Source organism: Phodopus roborovskii, unplaced genomic scaffold (assembly GCF_943737965.1).
Source record: "Phodopus roborovskii unplaced genomic scaffold, PHOROB, whole genome shotgun sequence".
Lineage (NCBI taxonomy): Eukaryota > Metazoa > Chordata > Mammalia > Rodentia > Cricetidae > Phodopus > Phodopus roborovskii.
In genome coordinates, this window is record NW_026126546.1 from 7,679,171 (window position 1) to 7,701,062 (window position 21,892).

General features: G+C 52.7%; 2 protein-coding genes across 2 annotated transcripts in view; one reads left to right on the top strand and one right to left on the bottom strand.

The window, feature by feature from the left end:
• Positions 1 to 59: 59 nt before the first annotated feature.
• Lrpap1 (LDL receptor related protein associated protein 1) lies at positions 60 to 12,358 on the top strand. The gene is made up of 8 exons (XM_051200170.1): positions 60 to 278; positions 2,920 to 3,064; positions 5,300 to 5,421; positions 6,344 to 6,464; positions 6,932 to 7,093; positions 9,116 to 9,198; positions 10,569 to 10,745; positions 11,922 to 12,358. Exons 1-8 carry the CDS (start codon positions 75 to 77, stop codon positions 11,982 to 11,984), a joined length of 1,077 nt encoding a protein of 358 aa, XP_051056127.1. The 5' UTR covers positions 60 to 74; the 3' UTR covers positions 11,985 to 12,358.
• Positions 12,359 to 18,389: 6,031 nt separating this feature from the next.
• Positions 18,390 to 21,892, bottom strand: part of Dok7 (docking protein 7) — a 31,522-nt gene continuing 28,019 nt past the window's right edge. The window contains exons 9-10 of the mRNA XM_051200336.1: positions 18,825 to 18,977; positions 18,390 to 18,532 (exon numbers count right to left, since the gene is read on the bottom strand). Of these exons, the coding sequence (XP_051056293.1) occupies positions 18,402 to 18,532; positions 18,825 to 18,977 (284 nt within the window). The 3' untranslated portion in view covers positions 18,390 to 18,401. The remainder of the gene's footprint in view (positions 18,533 to 18,824; positions 18,978 to 21,892) is intronic.

Sequence of the window (21,892 nt, forward strand, 5' to 3'; positions counted from 1 at the left end):
TGGGCGGGGCTACAGGTGGGCGGTCCTACAGACCAGGCCTGTCAGTCGGCGAGCCCCTGGCTCTGCAGAAGAAGATGGCGCCGCGAAGAGAGATGGTCTCTGTGCTGCCTCGGCTCCAGCTGTTGGTGCTGCCGCTGCTGCTCGTGTCCCAGCTCATCTCCGGCCATGGCGGCAAGTACTCCCGGGAGAAGAACGAGCCCGAGATGGCCGCCAAGCGCCAGCCCGGGGAGGAGTTCCGCATGGAGAAGCTGAACCAGCTATGGGAGAAGGCCCAGCGGGTGAGTGGGGCCGGGAAGATGCAAGGGGCTGAGGGTGAGAAGCTGCTTGTGAGCAAAGGAGAGCGGCCCCCTGGTCAAGAATCCGGAGTGGCCTCTGGGCTAGAGGCTTACACCTTTTACTGCCTTCCCCCCGTGTCAGGTGGGCCACCCTGACCTTGCAATAAGGAGGCCCAAGAGGAACTTGGTGCTGGTCCTACGGTGGCTGTGGTTGCCTTTAGTGTGGCTGGGAACCCCAAATGAGTAATGCCTACCCTTCTTCATAGCTGTGCACAAGAGATCAACTCTGTCCAGAAAGTCAGTTTTCCAAAGAGCCAGTTATTTAGATGGAGGTAGCCAGGTGCTTGGGTCTGCATGGGGTCTGGGTTACAAGCCTTTTCTTTTATCTGTATTTCCCCTTATTGAAAGAAGAAAAGCAGATGACCTGAGATGTGACCATACAGGAACAACAGAATTCTCAGTTGCTAAGGGAGCTGGTTAATTTGGCTGAAGCCTTTCCCAAGGTGTGGGGGGGGGGGGGGCGGAAAGGGGGTTGACACTACACAGTAGGTAGACACTGCACAAGAATGCCTACCAGATTTAGCAGATAACTTTATCTGATTCCTTCCTTTTGGAATGGAGTTAGCAAGAGCCTGAGGGCTGGCCTGGAACTTGGGTCCCCCTCCCTGACTGTGATCAATCCTCCATCAGCACTCAGGCTTTTGTTTTGGTATTTATACATAAACCCTCCAGGCCACAGTATCTTCCTCCCTAGCTTGAAGAGGGTCGCCCTTTAACCCTCCAGCTTGAACATTCCTGAGTTTGGGAGGATAGTAAATAATTTGCAAACTAAGAGCGAGTTTTAAAGAAAACAGTGGAGAAACTTTGGCCCCCGGGATGATTAAGATGGAGAGGTAGTTGGGAGGTTGGCTTCTGGGCCTAGGGGAGTCAAAGATTGTTGGGGAAATGCAATCTGGTGCCTATAGATCCTGGGATCCCCTTTTGCTCAGAAGCTGGCCCCAAGTCCTCCACCTGCATGTCCAGGTGACTTTCTCAGACCTTCTGGCAAGTCACCTGTCATTATTCTGTGCCTGTATGGTCCCTGGGTTCTTCCCTGGTTATGTCTTTCCTGATCATCCACAGTTCCTTGTCTGCCCTGATTGGCTGCTCTCCTCATCCTGTCCAAGCCTTGGGCTGCTTGTCCTTCTAGCCCTCTAGTCTTACAGTTCTGCAATCAGGAGATTTTCTGCTCAACAGAGGACAGTCTTCCAGGTGGCTTCCCCTTTTAGGGTGATCTTGTGTCTACTCCCCACTCCCAAAGAGGCTAGGACACAGGTTGAGTGTTGCTGCTTTTCCTTCCAGTCATGGAGGCTTCTAGCTGGGTCCTAGCTGCTAGGTCACCTCTGCACCAGGTTCTTCCCTTTCGTGTAAACATTTGGAATTGGCCTTCTGTTCCTTCAGGGTGTGATAGCTATCAGTGCTGTCGTCTCCCACCCCTCCCCCACTGCTTTAGGTAGCCGTGGTCCTCACCTAGGCCCTTCCTGGGTTGCATTCTGTTAGGGGTTCTCAGTCAATGATCTCCCTCCATCATCCAGGGAGGTTCTATCTTTACACAGTCTGTGTTTCTTTGTTTCCCAAATGCAAAACTACATCGTAGTGAATGAAACATAGTTTGTCATACATGAAGCCGAAGAAAAACTATGGCGGGCGGAACTGATTGCCTCACCCCATTTCCAGCCACCTTTAAAAGAACCGAGAGGTCTGTCTTGAGGCTCCAGGGAGTGGAGTGGGCTGTGGGAGGGCTCTGCGGAGGTGTAGAACCCACTTCCATCTTGTGAGATTGAAACGGGGGGGGGGGGGTCACTGCTTTGTGCCAGTCTAGCCTTTCATGTCCTGACTATGGCATTACACAGTTCCTGTTACATAGACATGTTTGGGGTGAGCTGTGGGGGACTCGGGGCACATCCATCATGCCTTGATGCTGTGACAATGCCTAGTATGTTGCAAGATGAAGACTCCTGGGCAATGTGGAGAGCAGAGGACTGTCCTTGGATTTGGGGGTAGGGGAACCTCTGCAGGTTTGTTACACACTCCCAGAGACCCAGTTTTTCATTCTCTTAGAGATGCCATGTATTCAGATGACAGGAGTTGACTTCTCAGATCCCCAGAGAGTTCAGTCCCTCCTTATGATTTTTTTTTTTTTTTTTTTTTGAGACAGGATTCTTTGTGGTAGTATGACTAGTATGCACAAAGCCCTGAATCCAGGTCCTTTAAAAAAAAAATTAAGATTTTTATTGGGAAATTTTCTGTAAATTCAGTCTTCTACTCCGTGGTGGTTCTTCTCATGCTTCCTATAAAAATCTTCATTTCTTCACCAAGTGCAGCCCTTCCCTGGTGTATCCTTCAGCAGCTGCATAGCTCCTAGTGTCAAGAATGTGAAGGTGTGGTGGGTACCCTCCTGCAGGAGCCTGCAGACCGCTATGGGCTTCTTACTGGCCCTGGGACTCCAGACCTGGCCTCAGCTGTGCCTCTAGCTGAGTTGCTGACATAGAACCTCCAGCCCTGTCCACCCCAAACTCCTAGTTACACCCCCTTCTCCCAGGTCTTGTTGCCCATGTCTGTCACACAAAGGCTCGTCACATGTTACTCCTTTCTTTTTTAGCAGCTTCATCTGTCTCCCGTGAAGTTGGCCGAGCTCCACTCTGACCTGAAGATACAAGAGAGGGATGAACTCAACTGGAAGAAACTGAAGGTGGAAGGCTTGGACAAGGATGGGGAGAAAGAAGCAAAGCTGGTCCACAACCTCAATGGTACCTTCCTGTTCCCGCGGCGGTACAACCCTCAGCCCCAGGCCAAGTTAAGGGAGGGGGATATTGGGATACCAAGTGCAGCCTTCGATGTGGCTCATCTGAGGACAGCCGCCCTGGGTCAAAGTCTCTGATGCTTTCTGAATGTTGGGAGGGAATTGGGGCTGGGGACTTGACACATTGATGCCCAGGCAACCAAAGGCTCTGCAGCTGTTTGGCGAGGAATAGGATGTAGGATGCCCTCAGCCAGAAGAGAAAGCAGGTCTGATCTCAGAGTGGACTGTGCTGGCAAGGCAGGGTTGTGAGCTTCTTTTTGTTGTGGGTATTGAAGATACCCAAGCTCTCACATGCCCTATGCAGCATGCATACTTAGGAAAATACATAAGCTCCTTGAGCTAACACATCACTTCCCACATGACCTGGGCATGTGCTGCCTCTCATGGTAGTCCCTAACTGAGTACCCTTCAAGAGACACCACTGGAATGCAGGGTGGGTGGAGTTATAGTTGACTGGCACAAGCAACTGAACTGTACCAAGGGTACATACTGGAGGCTTCTTCAGAACTAGCCCTCAAAGTGCCTACCTCAGGCCTGATGCTAAATGTGGAGTTGGTCCCTCAGGAGAGGAGGCTAGGAGCTGCTAGAAGGAAGTAGGCAGCCAGCCAGCCAGCTCTGCAGGGATGGGACTGGGCTCAAAGATAGAAGAATGCAGACATTTCCAAGGAAGAGGGCTAGTGATCATTCTCTGCTAGTGTCCTGGGCAGGGAGTAAGTAGTTTCTTCCCGCTTGATAGATTCTGGCCCACAACTTAAGTAAGGCAAGGTGGCTTGGGCCATGCTTTCTTTTCAATAGTGTGGGTGGCCTGGCAGCACCCAACAGGACTTGAGGCTGACACTTCTAAGCTGTGGTCCATGGGGGTCCCTCTCTTCACTGCTCAAGTCATTGTTGGTGCTGGTCCCACACCCGGAGGACCAAAGTGTAGAGTGCAGACCCAGACCCTGGGGGTAAGACACACACACTGTTGGTATCACATGAGAGGTTAGGCCACCTAGCTATAACCAGCTCTACCCCAGGCTAGGCCAGATCCTAGTTTCACGGGAGCAGCCTCAGCTCTTGTGTAAAACCCCACATGAACTCAGCCCTGTGGAGCAGTGACCCTGCTGGTCTATCCAGGGCTACCTCACTTCCCTGGCTGGGCCTGGACACTGCAGAGAACTGTGTGAGACCTCTGTTAGCTCAGCTTTTTGAGATTCAATTTCAGACAGAGCATAGCACTCCAGGATCCAGGATCGTGCTCAGTTTTACTTTTGACAAGTCTTGAGCAAATTGTTTATAGGCCCCTAGTCTGACAGAGCTCTGCCCAAATTACCCTCCTGCTCAGGCACCATGGTTACTCAAGATGGACAATAGTGACAGCTCTTTTCCATGGTGGCAAGCAATGAGCAGGCTTGGGCTGGGCGCAAAGAGAAAGAGGCAGTCTCAGGCACTGGCTCTCTGAGGCTGAGAGGTATCTGAGCATACTGATTTTATTATGTTGCCCCAACTACCCCCAAACTCCAAGACTCAAGCAATTCTCCTGTCTAAACCTCCCAAGTAGCAGGGATTACAGGCACCAGCCGCTGTCCACTTATAAATAAAATAGCTTTGTACAGTCTAAGGGTCCAGATTGAGTCATAGTGTATGCACCCACACTGTCTGCCCAAGGATGCTTCCTGACCTGTCAGTAGAAGTGGCTTTCCATGGTCACTGAGAATGTTGAAGGCAGACTGTGACTGGAGCAAGGCCACGTGCTCACAAACTGGACAATGGAATGCATGGCTCACAGAATGTTATCCCAGGATCTGGGGATTCACGCTTCCAGACAGTGAGGTACCATAGTTCTTAGGCCTGGGGAAAGGGTAGATCTATCCCGCAAAGACAGGTACAAACTGAGCAACAGGGACACTTGCAGGGCTGGCTGTGACTGAAAGACCAAAGCAGAAGGAACGGGGTAGGGGCCGGGGTCTGCAGTATTAACCATGTGCCCACTGATCCATGAAGACCACAGTGCCAGGTGGGACTGGCCAATGAGAGTTGTGGGATGAAGGCTCCAAGAAAATGCTGGGATTCAGTGGGTCACCAGCTTGGATATGACAGGCAGGGTCACAGGTGAGGGACAGACATGAGCAGGCAAAACACAGGTGCACACAAAATATTAAAAATAACTAAATTATTTAAAAAACAAACACCTCTGCTCTAGTCATCTTGGCCAGGTACGGACTGGATGGGAGGAAGGACACCCAGATGGTGGACAGCAACTCACTCAACGAAGACACCGAGGATGAGCTGGGGGACCCCAGGCTGGAAAAGCTGTGGCACAAGGTACCACTTGCCTTTCCCTGCTTCTGAACTTGTGCCAGCCTACAGAGAGTTAAGGTGTGGGGCTATGGGGGGCTCTCTCTCCGCTGTCAACTTGCTGCCTGTCCTGCAGTGAATCCTGGTACATGGGAACCAACTCAGGCTGCTGGCTTCTGGCTTCTCCTTGACACATGATCTGTCTGTGCTATCCTGGTTGGTCAACAGAGCAATTAATTCCCCGCTGCTCCTAGCTGTCAGGATTGCAGGCATCAGGCAGGCTCTTGACTCTGTGTGTGTGTGTGTGTGTGTGTGTGTGTGTGTGTGTGTGTGACTAAATCACACAGGTATCAGGCCAGGCAGCTGCGTCTCTTTACTCTGCCTCTGGTTCTGGCCTGTGGTCCTGCTTCTGTGCTTAGGAAGAGGGTCCTCAGCTGTGTGCAGATGTTGGTTTGGATTCTTGGTGCTGTGATTGGGAAGGTGGGCAGCGCTGGGTCTGACCCATCTTTGGTCTGTAGACCTAAAGGAGCACAGGTGTGGGGTGGGAAATGGGACATGGCAGTGGTTCAGAGCCACAGGCTCACTTGGTCCTGCTCCTGGAGTAGCAGGGTTACACTGGCCTGATCCCTGCTGGACCATGGAGGTGGCCTTGCTGTCCTCACCATCCACACAGCCAAGAGAGTTAAGCGGATGTAGGTTCCTTCCTCGGGGCCCTTCCTCTCCCTTCTCTGGCCAGCCCTGTCAAATCTGGGATCATGACGGATAAGGGACACTGCCCATCAGGAGCTTCCAATTTGATTTTTGTTCCTGGTGAACCTAGTAGAGGGTCACAAGGCTTGCAGAGGACGAGAACAACCTTAGAGCAAGGATCCTGCTGACAGAGCCCTGAACTCCTTGGGGTGTGCTGATGACAAGACAGGCATGGCCACTCCAGGCTGTTTCCTCCTAGGCAAAGGCATCAGGGAAATTCTCCGGTGAAGAACTGGACAAGCTGTGGCGGGAGTTTCTGCACCACAAGGAGAAGGTCCACGAGTACAATGTGCTGCTAGACACACTGAGCAGAGCTGAAGGTGCGCCCAGGCCTACCTGAGCTCAGCGGTGTTCCCCGGTCCCCAAGGGTTATGGGTGGGGGCGGGTAGTCTCATGTTTCCACCCACGATCGTGAATGCAACCAGTCGTAATGCCAGTACAGCTGCACACATGAAAGGTTGCTTGTGGGGTCACTGAGGTACCCTGATGTAGCAAGCCACCTCTCTAGCACAAGCCAGTCACCATGATGTCTGACTGGTGTGACCTTGCCAAATAGGGGTCCTGAGAAAGCCAGAGCCATTGAGGGCCACGGAGGTCCCTGGGGCAGGCCTTCGGGTGCAGGTACTGAGGCATCTACCCTCAGATGTCTGTGTGAGAAAGCACCCCTCAGCCATCACTGAGGGGGGCAGAGGCATGGCCAGTGGGTGGACTCAGGGCCATCTTGGCCACAAGGACCCCAGGCCTGCAGGGGAAATCCTTATTGCGCATTGTGTGTCTTGTTCCACAGAAGGTTACGAGAACCTTCTCAGTCCCTCTGACATGAACCACATCAAGAGCGATGCCCTGAGCAGCAAGCACAGTGAGCTCAAGGACAGACTGAGGAGTATAAACCAGGGTCTAGACCGCCTGCGGAAGGTCAGCCACCAGGGCTACAGCCCCACCACCACCGGTAAGCCCTGTACCTCGAGTGCAGTTTGTGCCTGCTGATGCCCGGTGAGGAATTGTCTTCCTTCTTCTGGTTGAGGCAGGCAGACTGACAGGCACATGCTTAGGGGACAGGTACATGGACCCAGGAGTGCCCACCCTCGGCCCTTGTCTGTGTTAAAGAGTGGCCTGTCCTGGGCCCCACTTCCTGGAGCTGTGATTGATGTAAATGTCTGGGCTGGGAACTGGAGAGGTGGCTCAGTGATTAGAGCACTGGCCTCTCCCAGAGGCCCTGGGTTCTATCCCTGGCACTGACAGGGCAGCTCACAACCATCTATTACTCTGGTCCTAGGTGATCCAGTGCCCTCTTCTGGCCTCCATAGGCACCATGCCTGCGGTACATAGACACATGTGCAGGCAAAACATTCATACACATGAAAGTAAAGGGTAGTTTTTTTAAGTGTCTGGGCTGGCACTCAGCCCTATCACTGAAGTTGGCTTGCAGTGGTAGCAGAGTGGCCCTCCAGTTGGTGGTCCCATCCAGCCTGTCTTCAGCCTTGACAATCACACACAGGACTGTCCCCACCCCCATGCCAGTGGAGGCCAGCTTTGCCATTGATCTCGTGCTGGCCTTTGACCCTTATTTTAAGTAGGATGGCAGCTTCTGCTGCAGTGACCGTCCCATTCTCTCTGGACTTACAAAAGTGTTAGGGACAGGCTTGCCGTCCATCCTGGGGCTCCAGGCAGTGGGTGCCTAGTTTCATCCCTAAACACAGGGACAGTAGCCAGCAATGGACAAAGTCCTACTTGCACAGCCTTAGATGGCATGGGCCCAGGCAGAACCTCTTCCTGGGGCAGAACCTGCAAGGCCTTGCAGACTTGGCGTGCCCTTGTGGGGCTGGGTTTGAGGCCTTCTATGAAGTTTTGCACCCTATCCCAAGACTGCTTGCTGTGGAGGTGACCAATCTATCTTGTAGGTCAGTTGTGAGGTACTGTTGTTGGGTTAATGGGACTTTACAAAGGAGTCTGGCCATGGTCAATGTGCTGGGTGTCACCTCCATCTCTAACCACAATCTTGCCCTGTAGTTGAAGTGTTTCCTTTGGACCCCCAACCAGCTCCTAAATAAAGACAGAGACTACTTATTATTAATTATGAATGCTGGGTCTTAGCTTAGGCTTTTCCCACTAGCTCTTTTAACTTAATTTAACATATTTCTATTCATCCACATTTTGCCTAGGGGCTTTTACCTTCTGTGTGTCCTTTCTTTTTCCTCCATGTCTGTCTGGCTGGCCCCTGGTGTCTTTTTCTTTCTTCCTTCTTCCCCACCCTACCCCCAGCCTAAATTCCTCCTCCAACTTACTCTCCCTGCCCAGAACTCCTGCCTGATCTCCTTCCTCACTATTGGCCATTTTATTAGATCAATGAGATGCCTTAGGCAAGCAAGGTAAAACAGCAACACATCTTTACATAATTAAACAAATGCAACTTTACATAGTTAAATATTCTGCAACACCGCCCTCCATGGGCCATCTCCTAGGGAGCTGCATCCAGATAGTTCCTTAGTTCTCCCACTGGTCTGCCTATTCCTAATCCCTATCATCCCAGGAAAACCAGGGGTCCCTCGGGTACTAAACAGGAAGGGTGCTATGGAGGACTAGGATTTCTGCTGTGGCTTGGGGTAGCCTTGCTGGATGGCTGTTTACCCCAGAGGTGGGTTGACATCAAGGGATCATGGGAACTAGAAGGTGAATGGTCAAGCCCCATCCTTAACTCAGCGACACTCAGCCCTCCCCAATTCCCATCTGGTCTTCATGGCCCTATCACACTCCTGCTCGCTCTCTCTCTGTCACTTCAGAGGCAGCCAGGGGCATTCTGAGTTCAGGGGGCCATGACCCCTTCACAGTGGGCTCCATCTAAGCTGGTGCGGTTAGCACAGACCAGGCACACACACTATTCCCTCAGGCTGACAGGCCATGCAGGCCCCTAGCACCAGGGTGTGTCCTGCCATGCTACCTACCCAGACAGACAACGCTGGCTGTCTTGCAGAGTTTGAAGAGCCCCGAGTGCTAGATCTGTGGGACCTGGCCCAGACTGCCAACTTCACCGAGAAGGAACTGGAGTCATTCCGGGTAAGTGAACGGGAAGGTAAAGCCATGTCACCTCCTATTGTGGCCTCCATCTCTTCTGGGTCTCCGATGGGATCCAGCTCTCTCATACCTCAGTGCCTTCATCTTTTGTCCTGACTCTTTCCCTTCCTGCCCCTGGCCTCTGCAGCTCTTGGCATCCTGGCTGGCAGCCAAGTGGTGGGTAGCAGGTGGGCACACCCCTCCCAGGCCGGCGGTCTCAGTGTCCCCTGTGTCTGGCATCTGGTCCTGCTCAGCTGTGAGGGATGATGGCCAATGCGTGAGGGTTGTAATTTTTAAAAAACGCTCACAACAGGACTCACATAGGAGGTTCTATTGGAAGAAGAGAGAGAAGGAGCAGAAGAGGGAGGCGGAGACCGGTCCCTGGGGACGAGAGTGGTGGAAGAGAAAGAGAGAGAAGGAGGGAGAAAGAAAGAGGAGGTGGCAGGGCCCTTTTCAAAGGGAACATAGTGAGTGTGCACAGGTGGTGCTCTTAGTGGCTGCGGCTGAGGGTGTGTTCTGTCGGAACCCCAAGGCCAGGCCAGATGTGTGAACACTAACAGCGAGGTGTAGGTGGAGCTGCAGGAGGCCTGGAATAGTCTCTAAACTAAGCAGGATTGTTGATCGTTGCTGTTTAGGGCAGGGTGGGAGATGCTTGGGACCTGTATGGTTTGAGGCCCACAGGTTCAAGGCTCCTCCAGTGCATCTATGCTCAAGGAGCTCCAGGGGTGGGGCTTGTAGAGGTCGCCACTGAGCTCCCATAAGCACTGGACCCATGGGGTAAGAGGGAACAGGCAGGGGAGGTGCCAGCAGCAGACAGACTTTGAGAAGCAAAGGAGTCCTTGGGAGGCAGGACAGTGAAGTGGACGTGAGCCTGTCCTCATGGCGCTTGAGCTTTTGTGGCCCTGGGAAGAGACCTTGGAGCCCAAGGTCCAGGCTCCCTCAGTCATGACCTCATGAAGGCAGAAGATGGGGTGACCACCAGGAGCTGGGGTGATGGGCCTGTTGGAAGGAGAGAGCAGAGGGTACAGAGACCTGCGGTATGCTCATCCCTGGCCGTCAGCCTGATGATGGGCCCAGGAAGGAGCTGGAGGTCCAGGAGGCAGGGCTGCTGTTTGCAGAGCAACAGAGGTAACGTGTCTTGATGTGGTAGGTGGGAGCAGAGTCACATGGAAAAGGGCGAAGGTATCCAGGGATAAGAGTACAAAGGTCCCTGCTGCCGCCCGGGTCTGGTGGACAACCCTGGTTTGTAGCATGTAGCAGGTCTCAGATGTGCAGCCTGGTGCTTGCCAGCAGTAGTCAGGACCATTGCTGGACAAGAGGCAGGCACCCCGGGTCTCTGTGTTGGAGGAAACTAAGTTGTTGACACCTTCTAGGAGGAGCTCAAGCACTTTGAGGCCAAAATCGAAAAGCATAACCACTACCAGAAGCAGCTGGAAATTTCCCACCAGAAGCTGAAGCACGTGGAGAGCATCGGGGACCCCGAGCACATCAGCCGCAACAAGGAGAAGTATGTGCTGCTGGAGGAGAAGACCAAGGAGCTGGGCTACAAGGTGGGGTGTGCTATCCCTTCCACCACCGCCCCTGCCCTTGCACCCAGGCCTATTCAGCCCTACACTTGGATCTCAGATGCTCACTGACCTCCTGACTCAGGGAAACACAAATGCAGTCCCTGGGAACTCTGAGTGGCCAGGTGCTCAGCATGGCAGATGCTGGCTCTGCCAACAGACATGATGCCTGTAGACATGTAGGGAAGCAAGCATCTTGCAGCTGGGCACAGGGAGCTGTTTCCTGGCCTAATGAGGTCTGGGCTTGAATTCTAGGCTGGCCACACTGCAGGGTGACTGAAATGTCCTGCAGAGGTGGTGAGGTCACCAGGACCCCTTTTGGGAACAACCTCCGGGTTGCATTGAAGCTGAACAATGCAAACACTCAGAGGCACAAACTTCATGAGCCATCCCCACAGATTCCAGGAAGCCCCAAGGAACCAGCATCTTGCCTCCAAAAGGACCTGGGGTTCTAGCCAGCATGGGAGAGTCCCTCCTGTACCTTCTCAAGTTGAGCCATATGGTGGTAGCTGTGCAAAAATAAGTAAAATCTGAGAAGTGGCACAGACATACCAAGCCGTGCTATGTACGGCAGAATAGCAGGGGCCCAGAGCCCCAGTGCTCAGAGGCCATCGAGGTGGTTACTATAAGGATTTGGGGAGAGGGGACTCACAAGGCTAAAATCCAAGCACATTCTCAGCTGCCTCTGGCTGCCAAGGGACTTGAAGCAATGTGTGAGGGGCCCTGTGAATCTGAGCAACAGACCGGGGTTGCTGGGGCCACAGCAACTGACTCCAATGGAGGAGAGAATTCATTAAAACCGCAGATCAAGCCTGGCCCTGGCCCTGGCCCTGGCCGGGCAAGCCACTAAGGTTCTTGTTCAGAAATGGAGTAGTCTGTGAAGCTCTGCAGGCATCCACCACTGTGAGGAAGAGTTAACTGTCTTCACGGCCCACCACAGGGCCTCTTAAAAATAATAGGGCAGACAAATGGCACAGGGTCATTGTCTTTGGGGATGATCTGCTTCTGGTTTTTAGTATTCCTTGTGTTTTGGAGCCTTTACTTGTGACATGTTCTAGAAGGCTGTAATGGAAGGTGAGCCAGAGTGTTTAGTATTGGTTTTTAGCTGTCTCGTGTGATCTCTTGAAATGTCAGGCTTACCATGCCGCCCCCCACTGACAGGTGAAGAAACATCTGCAGGACCTGTCCAGCAGGGTCTCAAGAGCGCAGCACAATGAGCTCTGAGGACCAGGAGTCACCAGCAGCAGCAGTCCAGAGAGGCTCTTGAGGACCCCGGGAGCTGTCAGCATGTCACCTGCATGCATAGACCTGTGGTAACCAGTGTGGCTGACCACAGTGATGTGGCAAGGAGGATCTGTGGACACACTGGTATGATCCTGCTGTGTGTGGTCGGCAAGGACTTCTTTTCTCCCAAGCAAGTGTGGCTGCCCCCACCCTGGTTGAGGGCCTTGGGTACAGCTGCCAGTGAGATGTGACTGTTCTCCATGCTGCAGCAACACAGTTTACATTGGAATCGCCTAACTCTGTCACTGGAAATGTTATGTCCCAAGTCTTTAAATACACGGTGGGGTTTTGAGCCGTCCAGTCCTTGCCTGGTATCTCATGGATGGGTCTCCTTGAGTCAGCCAGCACCATGGTACAGTAAATTACAGATGAGAGGAGGGATAGGCTGGTCTTCCCCCTGAAGCATTTCCCTCAGGGCCCGATCCTCTCTCATGGTCCCAGACAACTGCTCTTCCCTCACCCTCTCTTCCTCTCCAGGGTCCTTGACCCCAGATGGGTGAGGTTTCAGGGCAAGGATGGCAGAGGTGAAAGGCAGCAGGTTTCAGGGAGGCGCATTTTTCTGCCTCCCAAAAATATCCTAATGGGCTTCTATGTCCAGACTCAGTATCTGATCCCTCACACAGGAGAATAGCCAAAATGACCTGTGACCCTGCAGCTGATCCTGGAAGATCAAGCTGTTGGGTTCAAGAGCATCCGGATCTCACCCTAACAGGAGTACACAGTTCAACTTGTTTATAAGAATATCAACGCTGGAGAAGTGGCTTAGTGAATAAAACGCTTGCTCTGCAAGCTTGGGGTCTAGAGTTCAAATCTACAGAACCATGTAAGTACCTTGTGGGCGTGTTGGCCCTGCTTATACCCCAGCACTCGAGAGGCAGGGAAAGAAGACAGCTGGGGCCAGCTGACTAGCTATACCAGCCAGTTAGCAAAAATAGAGTATGGTGGGAGACACACTCAGTTCGGATGTGTGTGCACACTTACATGTACACCTATGCACAAGGGAACACACGTGCACACACATGCACTGGCAAAGTTCCACACATGGGCAAAAACTTCCAGGGCAGCACCCAAGAAGCCTGTTGGTTAAGGACAGCAGCAGCAAGGGGCAGCAGGCCACAGTGGCTCCCTTGCCCACACAGTGTGTGCCACTGTCCAGGCCGGGTGTGATGTGTCCCTTTCAGAACTAGTAAATAGTCTTCCCAGACCTCTCAGCAGTGTCTGAGGCCCAGAGAGGTGTCTTTACTATCTCAGCTCGCCTTTCCAGCTCTGCCCAAGACATGCACTCAGGTACCCAGCAGTGGCCACACGCCTGGGATGATGCTGGGCCCCAGGCACCAGGCTCAGAGTCAACCAGCTGCAGGGGAATGGCTGCCTATCAGGTGCAAGAGAAGGGGATGCTCCTTCACTCGGGTTTGTTTCTGTCCCTAGAGCCAGAGGCCATGGCTGCGTTCTTGTTAGAAATGAGCATGTCGAAGTAAAACGTGTTTGTAGCAGCCCAGTGAGCCGTCTCAGTGAGTGACCTGGAGCCTCTAGCTAAGTTGGGAGCTGATGTGACCAGTGCAGGAGCTGCCTGCTCCTCAGAGCTGACCTCCAGGTATGGAATCAGGAGGCTACTCCTGGCTAGCTCAGGAGTCAGACCCTACAAACTGCTCCCTGGGTGAGTGTGACTTGTATGGCAAGGAAACCTCAAGCTACACACCTAGATGAGTAGTTCTGGCTGGCAGGTTAAACCACACTTGCTACCAAGTCTGGTGACATAAGTTCAGTCCCCAGGGACCATCTGATAGAAGGAGAGGACAGATTCCTACAAGTTGTCCTCTGGCCACATGTGTGCTGTGACACATGTGCTCACACAATAAATAAAATACTTTTCAAAGTGTTCTTCTGGGGAAATGACCTGTGTTCCTGTTCCTCCAACCCAAAGGTAAGGTCCCATGAGTCCAGGGTAGCTCACTGTTGAAAATGCAAGACTGCTAGGCCTGAGAGTAAGAGCAGGTGTGTGTGGGGGTGTGGTGGCATTGATGCTGGGATGACCCGAGGTGAGACAAACAGGGATACAGTCATCTGAATGCACCTCTAGATTCAAGAGACACAAGGCATTGAAAAGAGCGTCTTCGCAGTAAGAGGAGGTTGGAGCCACTCAGGAGAAGACGAAAGTCACCGTGCAACATGCACAATTAAAATGGGCCTTAACCCAGTATGCAACCCATGCTGATAACTAGAAGATGAGCTAGGCATTGGTGGTGCACACCTTCAGTCCCAGCACTCAGGAGGCAGAGGCAGGCAGGTTTGTGTGAGTTCGAGGCCAGCCTGGTCTACAGAGCTAGTTCCAGGACAGGCTCCAAAGCAATACAGAGAAACCCAGTCTTGAAAAACCAAAAAAAAAAAAGAAGAAGAAGAAGAAGAAGAAGAAGAACTAGAAGGTGGTGGCCAGGCAGTGATGGCACACGCCTTTAATCTCATGAACTGGGTGTAGTGGCACATGCCTGTAATCACAGCACTGGGGAAGTAGAGGCAGAAGGATCAAAAGGTTGAGGTTATCCTGGGCATTCAAGACCTTATGTCCAAAAAGGAAATATATGCAGTACATCAGAAAGCACAGAGAATTGTCTGGCAAGAGGATCATGTATGCTCTTTGCCAGTGAACAGGCCAATGTGGCCAGCAGCATGGGAAGGGGCACTCAGCATGTACAGGTGATGAGGAAATTCAGATTCTTCAGTGAGATGCCACTGTATCCCCCTCCCCTGAAATGGCTGAGCTCAGAGTCCTCAGGCCCTAGCATGCACGCACGTGTGTGTGTGTGTGTGTGTGTGTGTGTGTGTGTGTACGTGTACTGAAGTGTACAATGGTGAAGTCTTTAAATTTGAACACTATGAACCACACAATATGAACCAGCACTAGCATGAATGCATGTCCCAAGAATGCCATAGCAAGTTTACTCATAGCTGTCCCAGCTGTAAGCGACCTGATTGAGCAGGAGTGTTAGAGATATAGCACATAACGTATGGTATGTTTGTATGCTGGGACAGTATTTAAGTGAGTGACTTGCTAACATGACATGTGAATCTCAGCACTTTGCTGAGCTAACATAGCCGAATGCAAGACAAAATTCATATCTAGAGATGGGTGCCAAAGCATCAGTTACACACCATCTCTTCGGTTGCTGATGGAGGGTGTTCTCCTGAAGATGAAAGCTTAAGTCAAGAAAACAAGCATGGGGCCCAGTCCAGGAAAGGTGCCTAAAAGCTGCTAACAGTGAGCTCTTGACTGGAATGGTTCAGAAGCTTCTAGAAGAGACAAAAAGGGTTGCAGCCCTTTTTGAGATTACACAACTGGAGGAGAGTTGACCATGTGTGAATGGGGAGTCACAGAAGATTGCATTCCCAGGGGAATTGAAGTTTAGCAAGGAGGGGAGCAGAGTGATGTGAGGCGTCACCCTGGAGTTCTCAGTCACACTGGGGAAGCACAATGGCAGGCCTGTCCAGAGCTGTGTATGGCAAGCACAGAATGTGTGCGTGCAGGTGGCACAGGTCATCCTCACGATCCTTGTGGAGAATGGATACACAGGATCTGGACTGACAGGTGGCCACACGATGGACATGTTTATTTAGTGACATAAATACAAGAAATCTTAAGACAGTTGAAAGTGGAGGCTGGACAGGGTTGCTATCTTTAATAACAAGCCTAGATCTAGGGGCAGGGCATATGGCTCAGCAGGTGGAGTGCTTACTTAGCACGCACAAAGCCCTGGTTTGGTCCCAAGCCACATAAACTGAGTGTGATGTTGCAAGCCTGTAGTCCTGGAACTTGGGAAATTGAGGCAGGATGATCAGAAGTTCAGGTCATCATTGGCTACATGAGATCCTGTCTCAACAGCAACAACAAAAATCTCATAGATATATCTGACTTGAGAAACATCTCTGATAAAAAACATTAGCAAGTGTCCATCTACGATGTCTTAATAAAGAACCTAATGCAAGAAAGCTAAAAACACAAGCAAGCCATGCAGAGAGACCGTTCTGAGGCCGTGGAGCTGTTGGCATGCCTGAGAATCTTGCTCCTCTGAGGGAAATGAAAATAGGGATCAGTCAGCACCGGCACACCCTGATGGCAACAGGCACATCTACCCAGTCCTCCAGATCCTCATTACAACTAATGAATAAAAGTGACAGAAACCAAAGATATGCACCTGCTCAGCCTGGCAGAAGGTATACCATCCACCAGGAGGCAGCAACTTGCAGCAGGACAAGCCACCTGAGCCTCCACGCTCGTCAGTAATGCCCAATGGTTCACCAAGGTCCACATACACAGTGTGTTACCAGATACACTGAGTCACAGTGGTAGCATGGCTTCTCACAATGATTGGTGGCGGATGGGCCAGGGTGGCAGTATGGCTTCTCAGTGTATTAAGAGGAGACAGGCAATGCCTGCCTAGAATGCTATTTTTATAAAATAAAAATGTTGACCTGTGTGTGGTGTGTATGTTTACATGTAGGTTTACATGTGACCACATGTGTGCCCATATAAGTATTGGGTGTTTTTCTAATTCATATTCAACTTCGGGTCACTGATTGAACCTGGAAGTCATCAGTCCTGCGGTATCTAGCTAGCCAGCTACCCCAGTCCTGGGATCTGAACTCTGGTTCTCATTTGTTCTACAAGACTCCTGACTATTCTAAGAAAACACACCGGTTTACCCAGGCAAGCTCAAGTTCCTGGCAATCGTTCAGGCCCCGCTTCCCATGAGCTGGTATCACTGATGGACCCACCACACTCAGTTCCTAAACGCTTAACTCCCTTGAGACAGTCATATATGAGGGGCTGTGGGCATTGGTGCCCTTGGGTTAGCCAGTGGACACGTGTGGGTAGCATAACTACCTGCTCCTTGAGCTGAATCCTGAGTGCCCAACAGCACCAATAGTACACTCTTCTGTGGCCTAGATGTCCTGCAGGGAAAACCTTGAAGGAAACCTTCCTGCCCTTCCCACCCTGGCTGCCTCCCAGGACAACCATGGTCCTCTCCTGCAAGCCCTCCCAGGATGCCCCACACACAGACATGCCTCACAGCCACGGACCCACCACATGCTCTGGGGTGTTGTCTCCAGATTCTCACTCCACTTGCACACTCAGGGTTCTATCTATAGCTACGTGCCACACTGGTAGATGAAAAGAGCCTCGTCATAGTCCCTGTTCCCAAAAAAATACGGTGTGGGGCACAGGAGTCCTGTGTGAGGTGTTGGTGGCTAATGCACCGCAGAAGTCGAAGCACTGCCCTGTCAGGATCTGTGTGTACAGGTCCTCGTCCCCAAGTCCTCCCAGGACTCACATGCCAACCAGTTCTGGGTCTGGCCTAGAACTGGGCTTGGGTACACAGCCCAGAAAGGATCCAAGGCCAAGTTCCTGATCCGGCCGCAGAAGTCAGGATAAGATGGTATCCAGGGACACACAGCATGAGGAAGGGTGCAGAAGGGCAGCCAAAATGGCAGTGGGCAGGGCAGAGACACGGGACATCCTAAATGCTAACATGGCACCACCACAGCCCCCATCCCTTGACTCAGTAGCAAGATGTTGGTCCCACCAAGTCCAGGGCAGAAATCACATATGAAAGACCTTACAGCTTTGGAAAATAATACGGATTGTTAAAAATATAGCAGTAGAGATTTAGAACAATTTACCTGACTGGCTGGAATAGGTCCCAACAAGATGACAAGTAAGAACAGTCCTGTCCCCACCAAGGCCTTCACCTCAAGGTACAGGGCCTGGCTCAGGAGCACCACTACAGGAGGAGGCCGGTAGGGGAGGCTGCAGGGCCCCAGCAGCAGAGCCGGTCAGTGGCAGATGCAAGTCACAGATCTCACGGCAGTGCAGAATGCTCTGCTAGTACAAGCTGTCACCATGGGAACCTCATCCGGGATGGGTAGTGCAGCTTGTATTCCAGGCCAGGGAGACTGTTTCCAGTTTCTACTGGTCAGCTGTAGCTGCACTATTGTGGCAGGTACTGGGGCTACCAACGCCTGGAGACAGGTGCCTTTGGTACCCCACGGCCTAGGAGAACTTGTCCAGGCCAAAAGGAGGGTCAGTCTTGGGCACCAGTGAGGCAAGAGGCCCTGATGGCAGAGAGGAGGCTGCTACATGGCTTTCACACACTGGAATGAACTGATATGGTATGGGCCCAGAACCTTCGACCGCCCATTTCAAAGCACAAAGACCAACCACAGCCTCCATTGCAGCAGGAGGCCAAGACTCAGCTTCCATCGCTGACCACCAGAGTACACAGACAGGCCAGGGACCCATCAAAGGGGATGGCCTGCCTGGCCACATCAGATGGTCCAGATGGTCCAACCTGGGCTGCAGCCTCAGGGCCCTTTCTTCCGCTGCTCCAGCTCTGGTAGTCGTTCTTCCCGGGTCTGTGCATGCCGGGTCCCCACGCGATGTGCTGTCTCTGTAGCCATGATGTCAATCTGGGCATAGCGGGAAGAGCTGGCCCCTGAAAGCAACCCACAGTGAGTGGACCACACAGCAATAGTCCCCGGCCCGGCTGCCCCTGGCCTGGTCTACAGGTGCCTCAGGGGGCAATGGGCACCCTGATTCATCTCCATCCTCACCTATCCCAGGAACCACGTCAGAGCCTGGGTGTCAGCTGTGGGGGCAGGGTCTGAGGGTCCTGCCTCACTTGCAAGCTAGAAGGAAGGGCTCCCTAGCCAGGGCTGAAGTGATGGAGCCCAGGCACAAAGCTATGGTTACAACTCCCCCCACGAAGCCCCCCTGTGGGAACTCACCTCGCACACTCCCACTGGCCCCTGGGAACTCCAGACCCATGTAGTGCAGCTGCAGTCGAGAGGTAGGGCTGATGGGGATGTTCACATAGGTGGGCGGCTCGCTACGTGGTCGTTCCAGCCCTGGGCTGTCAACAGCCTTGGGCCCTGGAGATCCTGTGGAGAGAAGGCCTCTGAATCCCTGAGATGTAGCTGGGAGCTGTACAGCCCCCTCTCCCAAGGCCACTCCACAAAGAACTTCCCGACCCTCCATGGCCCAGTCCCCTCCCCGGCCTTCTATCTCACCTTGGAGACACTCCCCAGTTCTCCCATTCCCCACTGGCCCAGTGTGACCCTAGGATTCACACACTGCCCCTCCCCGTCCAGTCACTCACCCCTATACCCCCCCCACAAGGCCTGTTCTCTGTTCTGGGTCTTCTACCTGCTGCTGGGGTAACCTCCACTAGTGTGGGTAATCCCCACCAGACCATAGCTAACACTTCCATCTGTGTCCCTGGCAAAGCAGGGACCCCCCCTCCCTCCAGGACATCTCAGCAATTTGGATTTTCTTCTAAGAATCCATCCCTTGCCTCTGTCCCGTATCCTAGCAGTTGGTGGCGAGTGTGTGCAAAGCCCATGGTGCTAGCTGACAAGGAGCAAGGGACCCTCCCCGCCCAGAAGCTAGGGCTCAGAGTAGACTCACTGCTAAACAAGCCATTTGGACTGCCCCCATCCCCTTCCGTGCAGGCCCAGGGACCCTGCACACAGCTGGCAAAGTCAAGATCTTTCTCCAGCTCCTAATTCTGTCCCTATGGGATAGGGACAATCATATAGAATGGGACACAAAACACCATTTCAGAGTGATAGGCAAGGCCAGTCATTCCTTCGTCCTCTATTCCAAGTGTCAGCAGCCTAGACACAGACAGGTCCTTGCCCCATAGCGCATGCCAAGCCCACAGAATCCAGTCCCGGGCTTGGGCTCAGGTTGGGGGCATTGAGAGCCCCACAGGTAAGCTTGTTTCTACACTCCATATCCAGAGAGAGAACTGGCTCTTCTTGTCTGCCCCAGGATCCTGACCACCCAGCCATGTCCCTGACACAACTCCATCTGTGTCAATCAGTGCCTCACCCCTTGCTCCCACTTCCTGCCACCAACATGGCTAGTGTGGCATGTGGCAGCAGTTTGCTCTTCACAGAGAGCCTAAGGCAGAGGCCCCAAGTTCCCAAGTCATACATCCACCAGCCAGTACATCCAGATGAGACCCCAGGATTGTGGGGGTCCACTTCTGGCTATTCACTGAAGCAAGCGAGGCAGAGACCCCAAGTCCCCAAGACTTGGGAACCCCACAGCAGACCCCTATTACATAGTACATGTCCTTGGAGGTCTTAAGGTCCTTGTACTGTCTAAGCTACAGCGAGGCCCAGCTGCTGCACAGGGCCAAGTGGGAAGTCCATTGCTGGCCTCAGGTCAAGGAGCTGGCTTTGCTTGCTCATAGAACATCCTGTCTTAGCCCCTGGCAAGCAAAGGCAGGCTCAGTGTTTTCAATCCCCAGAAAAATCTCTGATCTGAAGCAAAGGATTTCTGAGACCCGTGCATTTGTAGCACAGAGAATCTATCATAGCAGAAGAAACCCTCCCCAAGGAGGCTGAACCAGCAGGGTGGAGGGAAAGCTAGTGCCAGCCTGCACTGCCTGCCCAGGCAGCAAGGCAGAACCCACAGCAGGCCTTCAGGGTTGGGTTAGCAGGCTGGAGAAGGGGCGTGGCTAAGGGAAGGAGGAGAGGGGATGGGGCATAGTGAGCCAGGCCTGGGGCCCTGCAGACTCAAGAAGCTGGATCGTAGCATTGAAGGGCAAGAAGGGGATGCTGAACATGCTCCCTGAGTCTGGACACTCTGGGATTCGATCCATTTTTTTTTTTTTCAAGATGGTGTGGACAGGGGAGTTGAAGAGAAGCAGGGAAAAGCAGGGGAAACCTGAAACCCGACTCAGGGATATAGATGGAAAGTTCGAAGCCAACTGATATTCGAAGTCAAAGGCCAGAAGGGCACTGTCCAGACTCCATGAAGTGCCTCCTCTCCCCCTAAACTCACTATCCTCCCAAAGCAGACGTGACCAGCTGCTCAGGAAGGTGTGGGTTCGCTATGCCCCATGTCCTTCCTGGTACTTTAATTCAGTTTTAGCTTTGGCAGAGTCATTCTAAGACTCAAATACTTGCTAGAACAAAACAGACAAGGGGATATTATTGCCTGACTTTTTCCTCCCGCAGCTTCAGGCTGATCCCCACTATAACCAGGCACACCTCTGTTCCTAGTCTGGCCCAGATGTCCCTCATCAGTCAGGGTCCTGCCTCCCGTGACACCCCACCCTTGCCTTCAGAGGGAGAGGGACCTGTTCTCAGTGGTGCCTTCTCCACCTCTGCCTCTTTGGTCCTGGAGAAGGGTAAATACTGACATCCTAGTGAAGAGGTAATAGAGGGAGATGGCTAAACAGCGAGGGCCACCTCCTGATACTTCATGATGTCAGGGAGGACCCTGGACCACAGGCTCCACATGGACCCAGCATCCAAGCTGAGCATCCCAGACAGAAAACCCCGGCAACAGATGGGATTGGGCTCTCCTGTTGGCCAGTGTGCTGACCCTGCCTGCCTGTGGCCCCACCCACTGCTTTTTACCCCACTATCCTTGGGTCTGATTGGACTCTATCTTACCTACAGGGCTTGGCCTTCCAAAGGCACCACTGACCTCTAACAAAAAGAGCCAGGGATCTGCGGCACCCATGCACGAGTAGACAAGGCCCAAGGTATCCTTGGCCTCCAGCCACCTGGCCCAAGGCCAGGCACCCAAGACCTATAGTCTCTCCAAATCCTCCCTGGTTGGGCCAGCACCTTCCAGCCTTCATCCACTGACATCCAGGCTTCTTCCAAGAAGTCTTCCTTGCTTGCTGAGTTCTCCGACATTCCCACCCTTCCACAAACCTGTCCTGAGGATCTGGAACCTCCGGGGCCCGTTACTTCCTTGTCTGCTTGCTATCTGGTACACACTTAGGGCTTGGAACCAAACCCCTCAAATCTGATTCCTTAGCTACAGACCACAG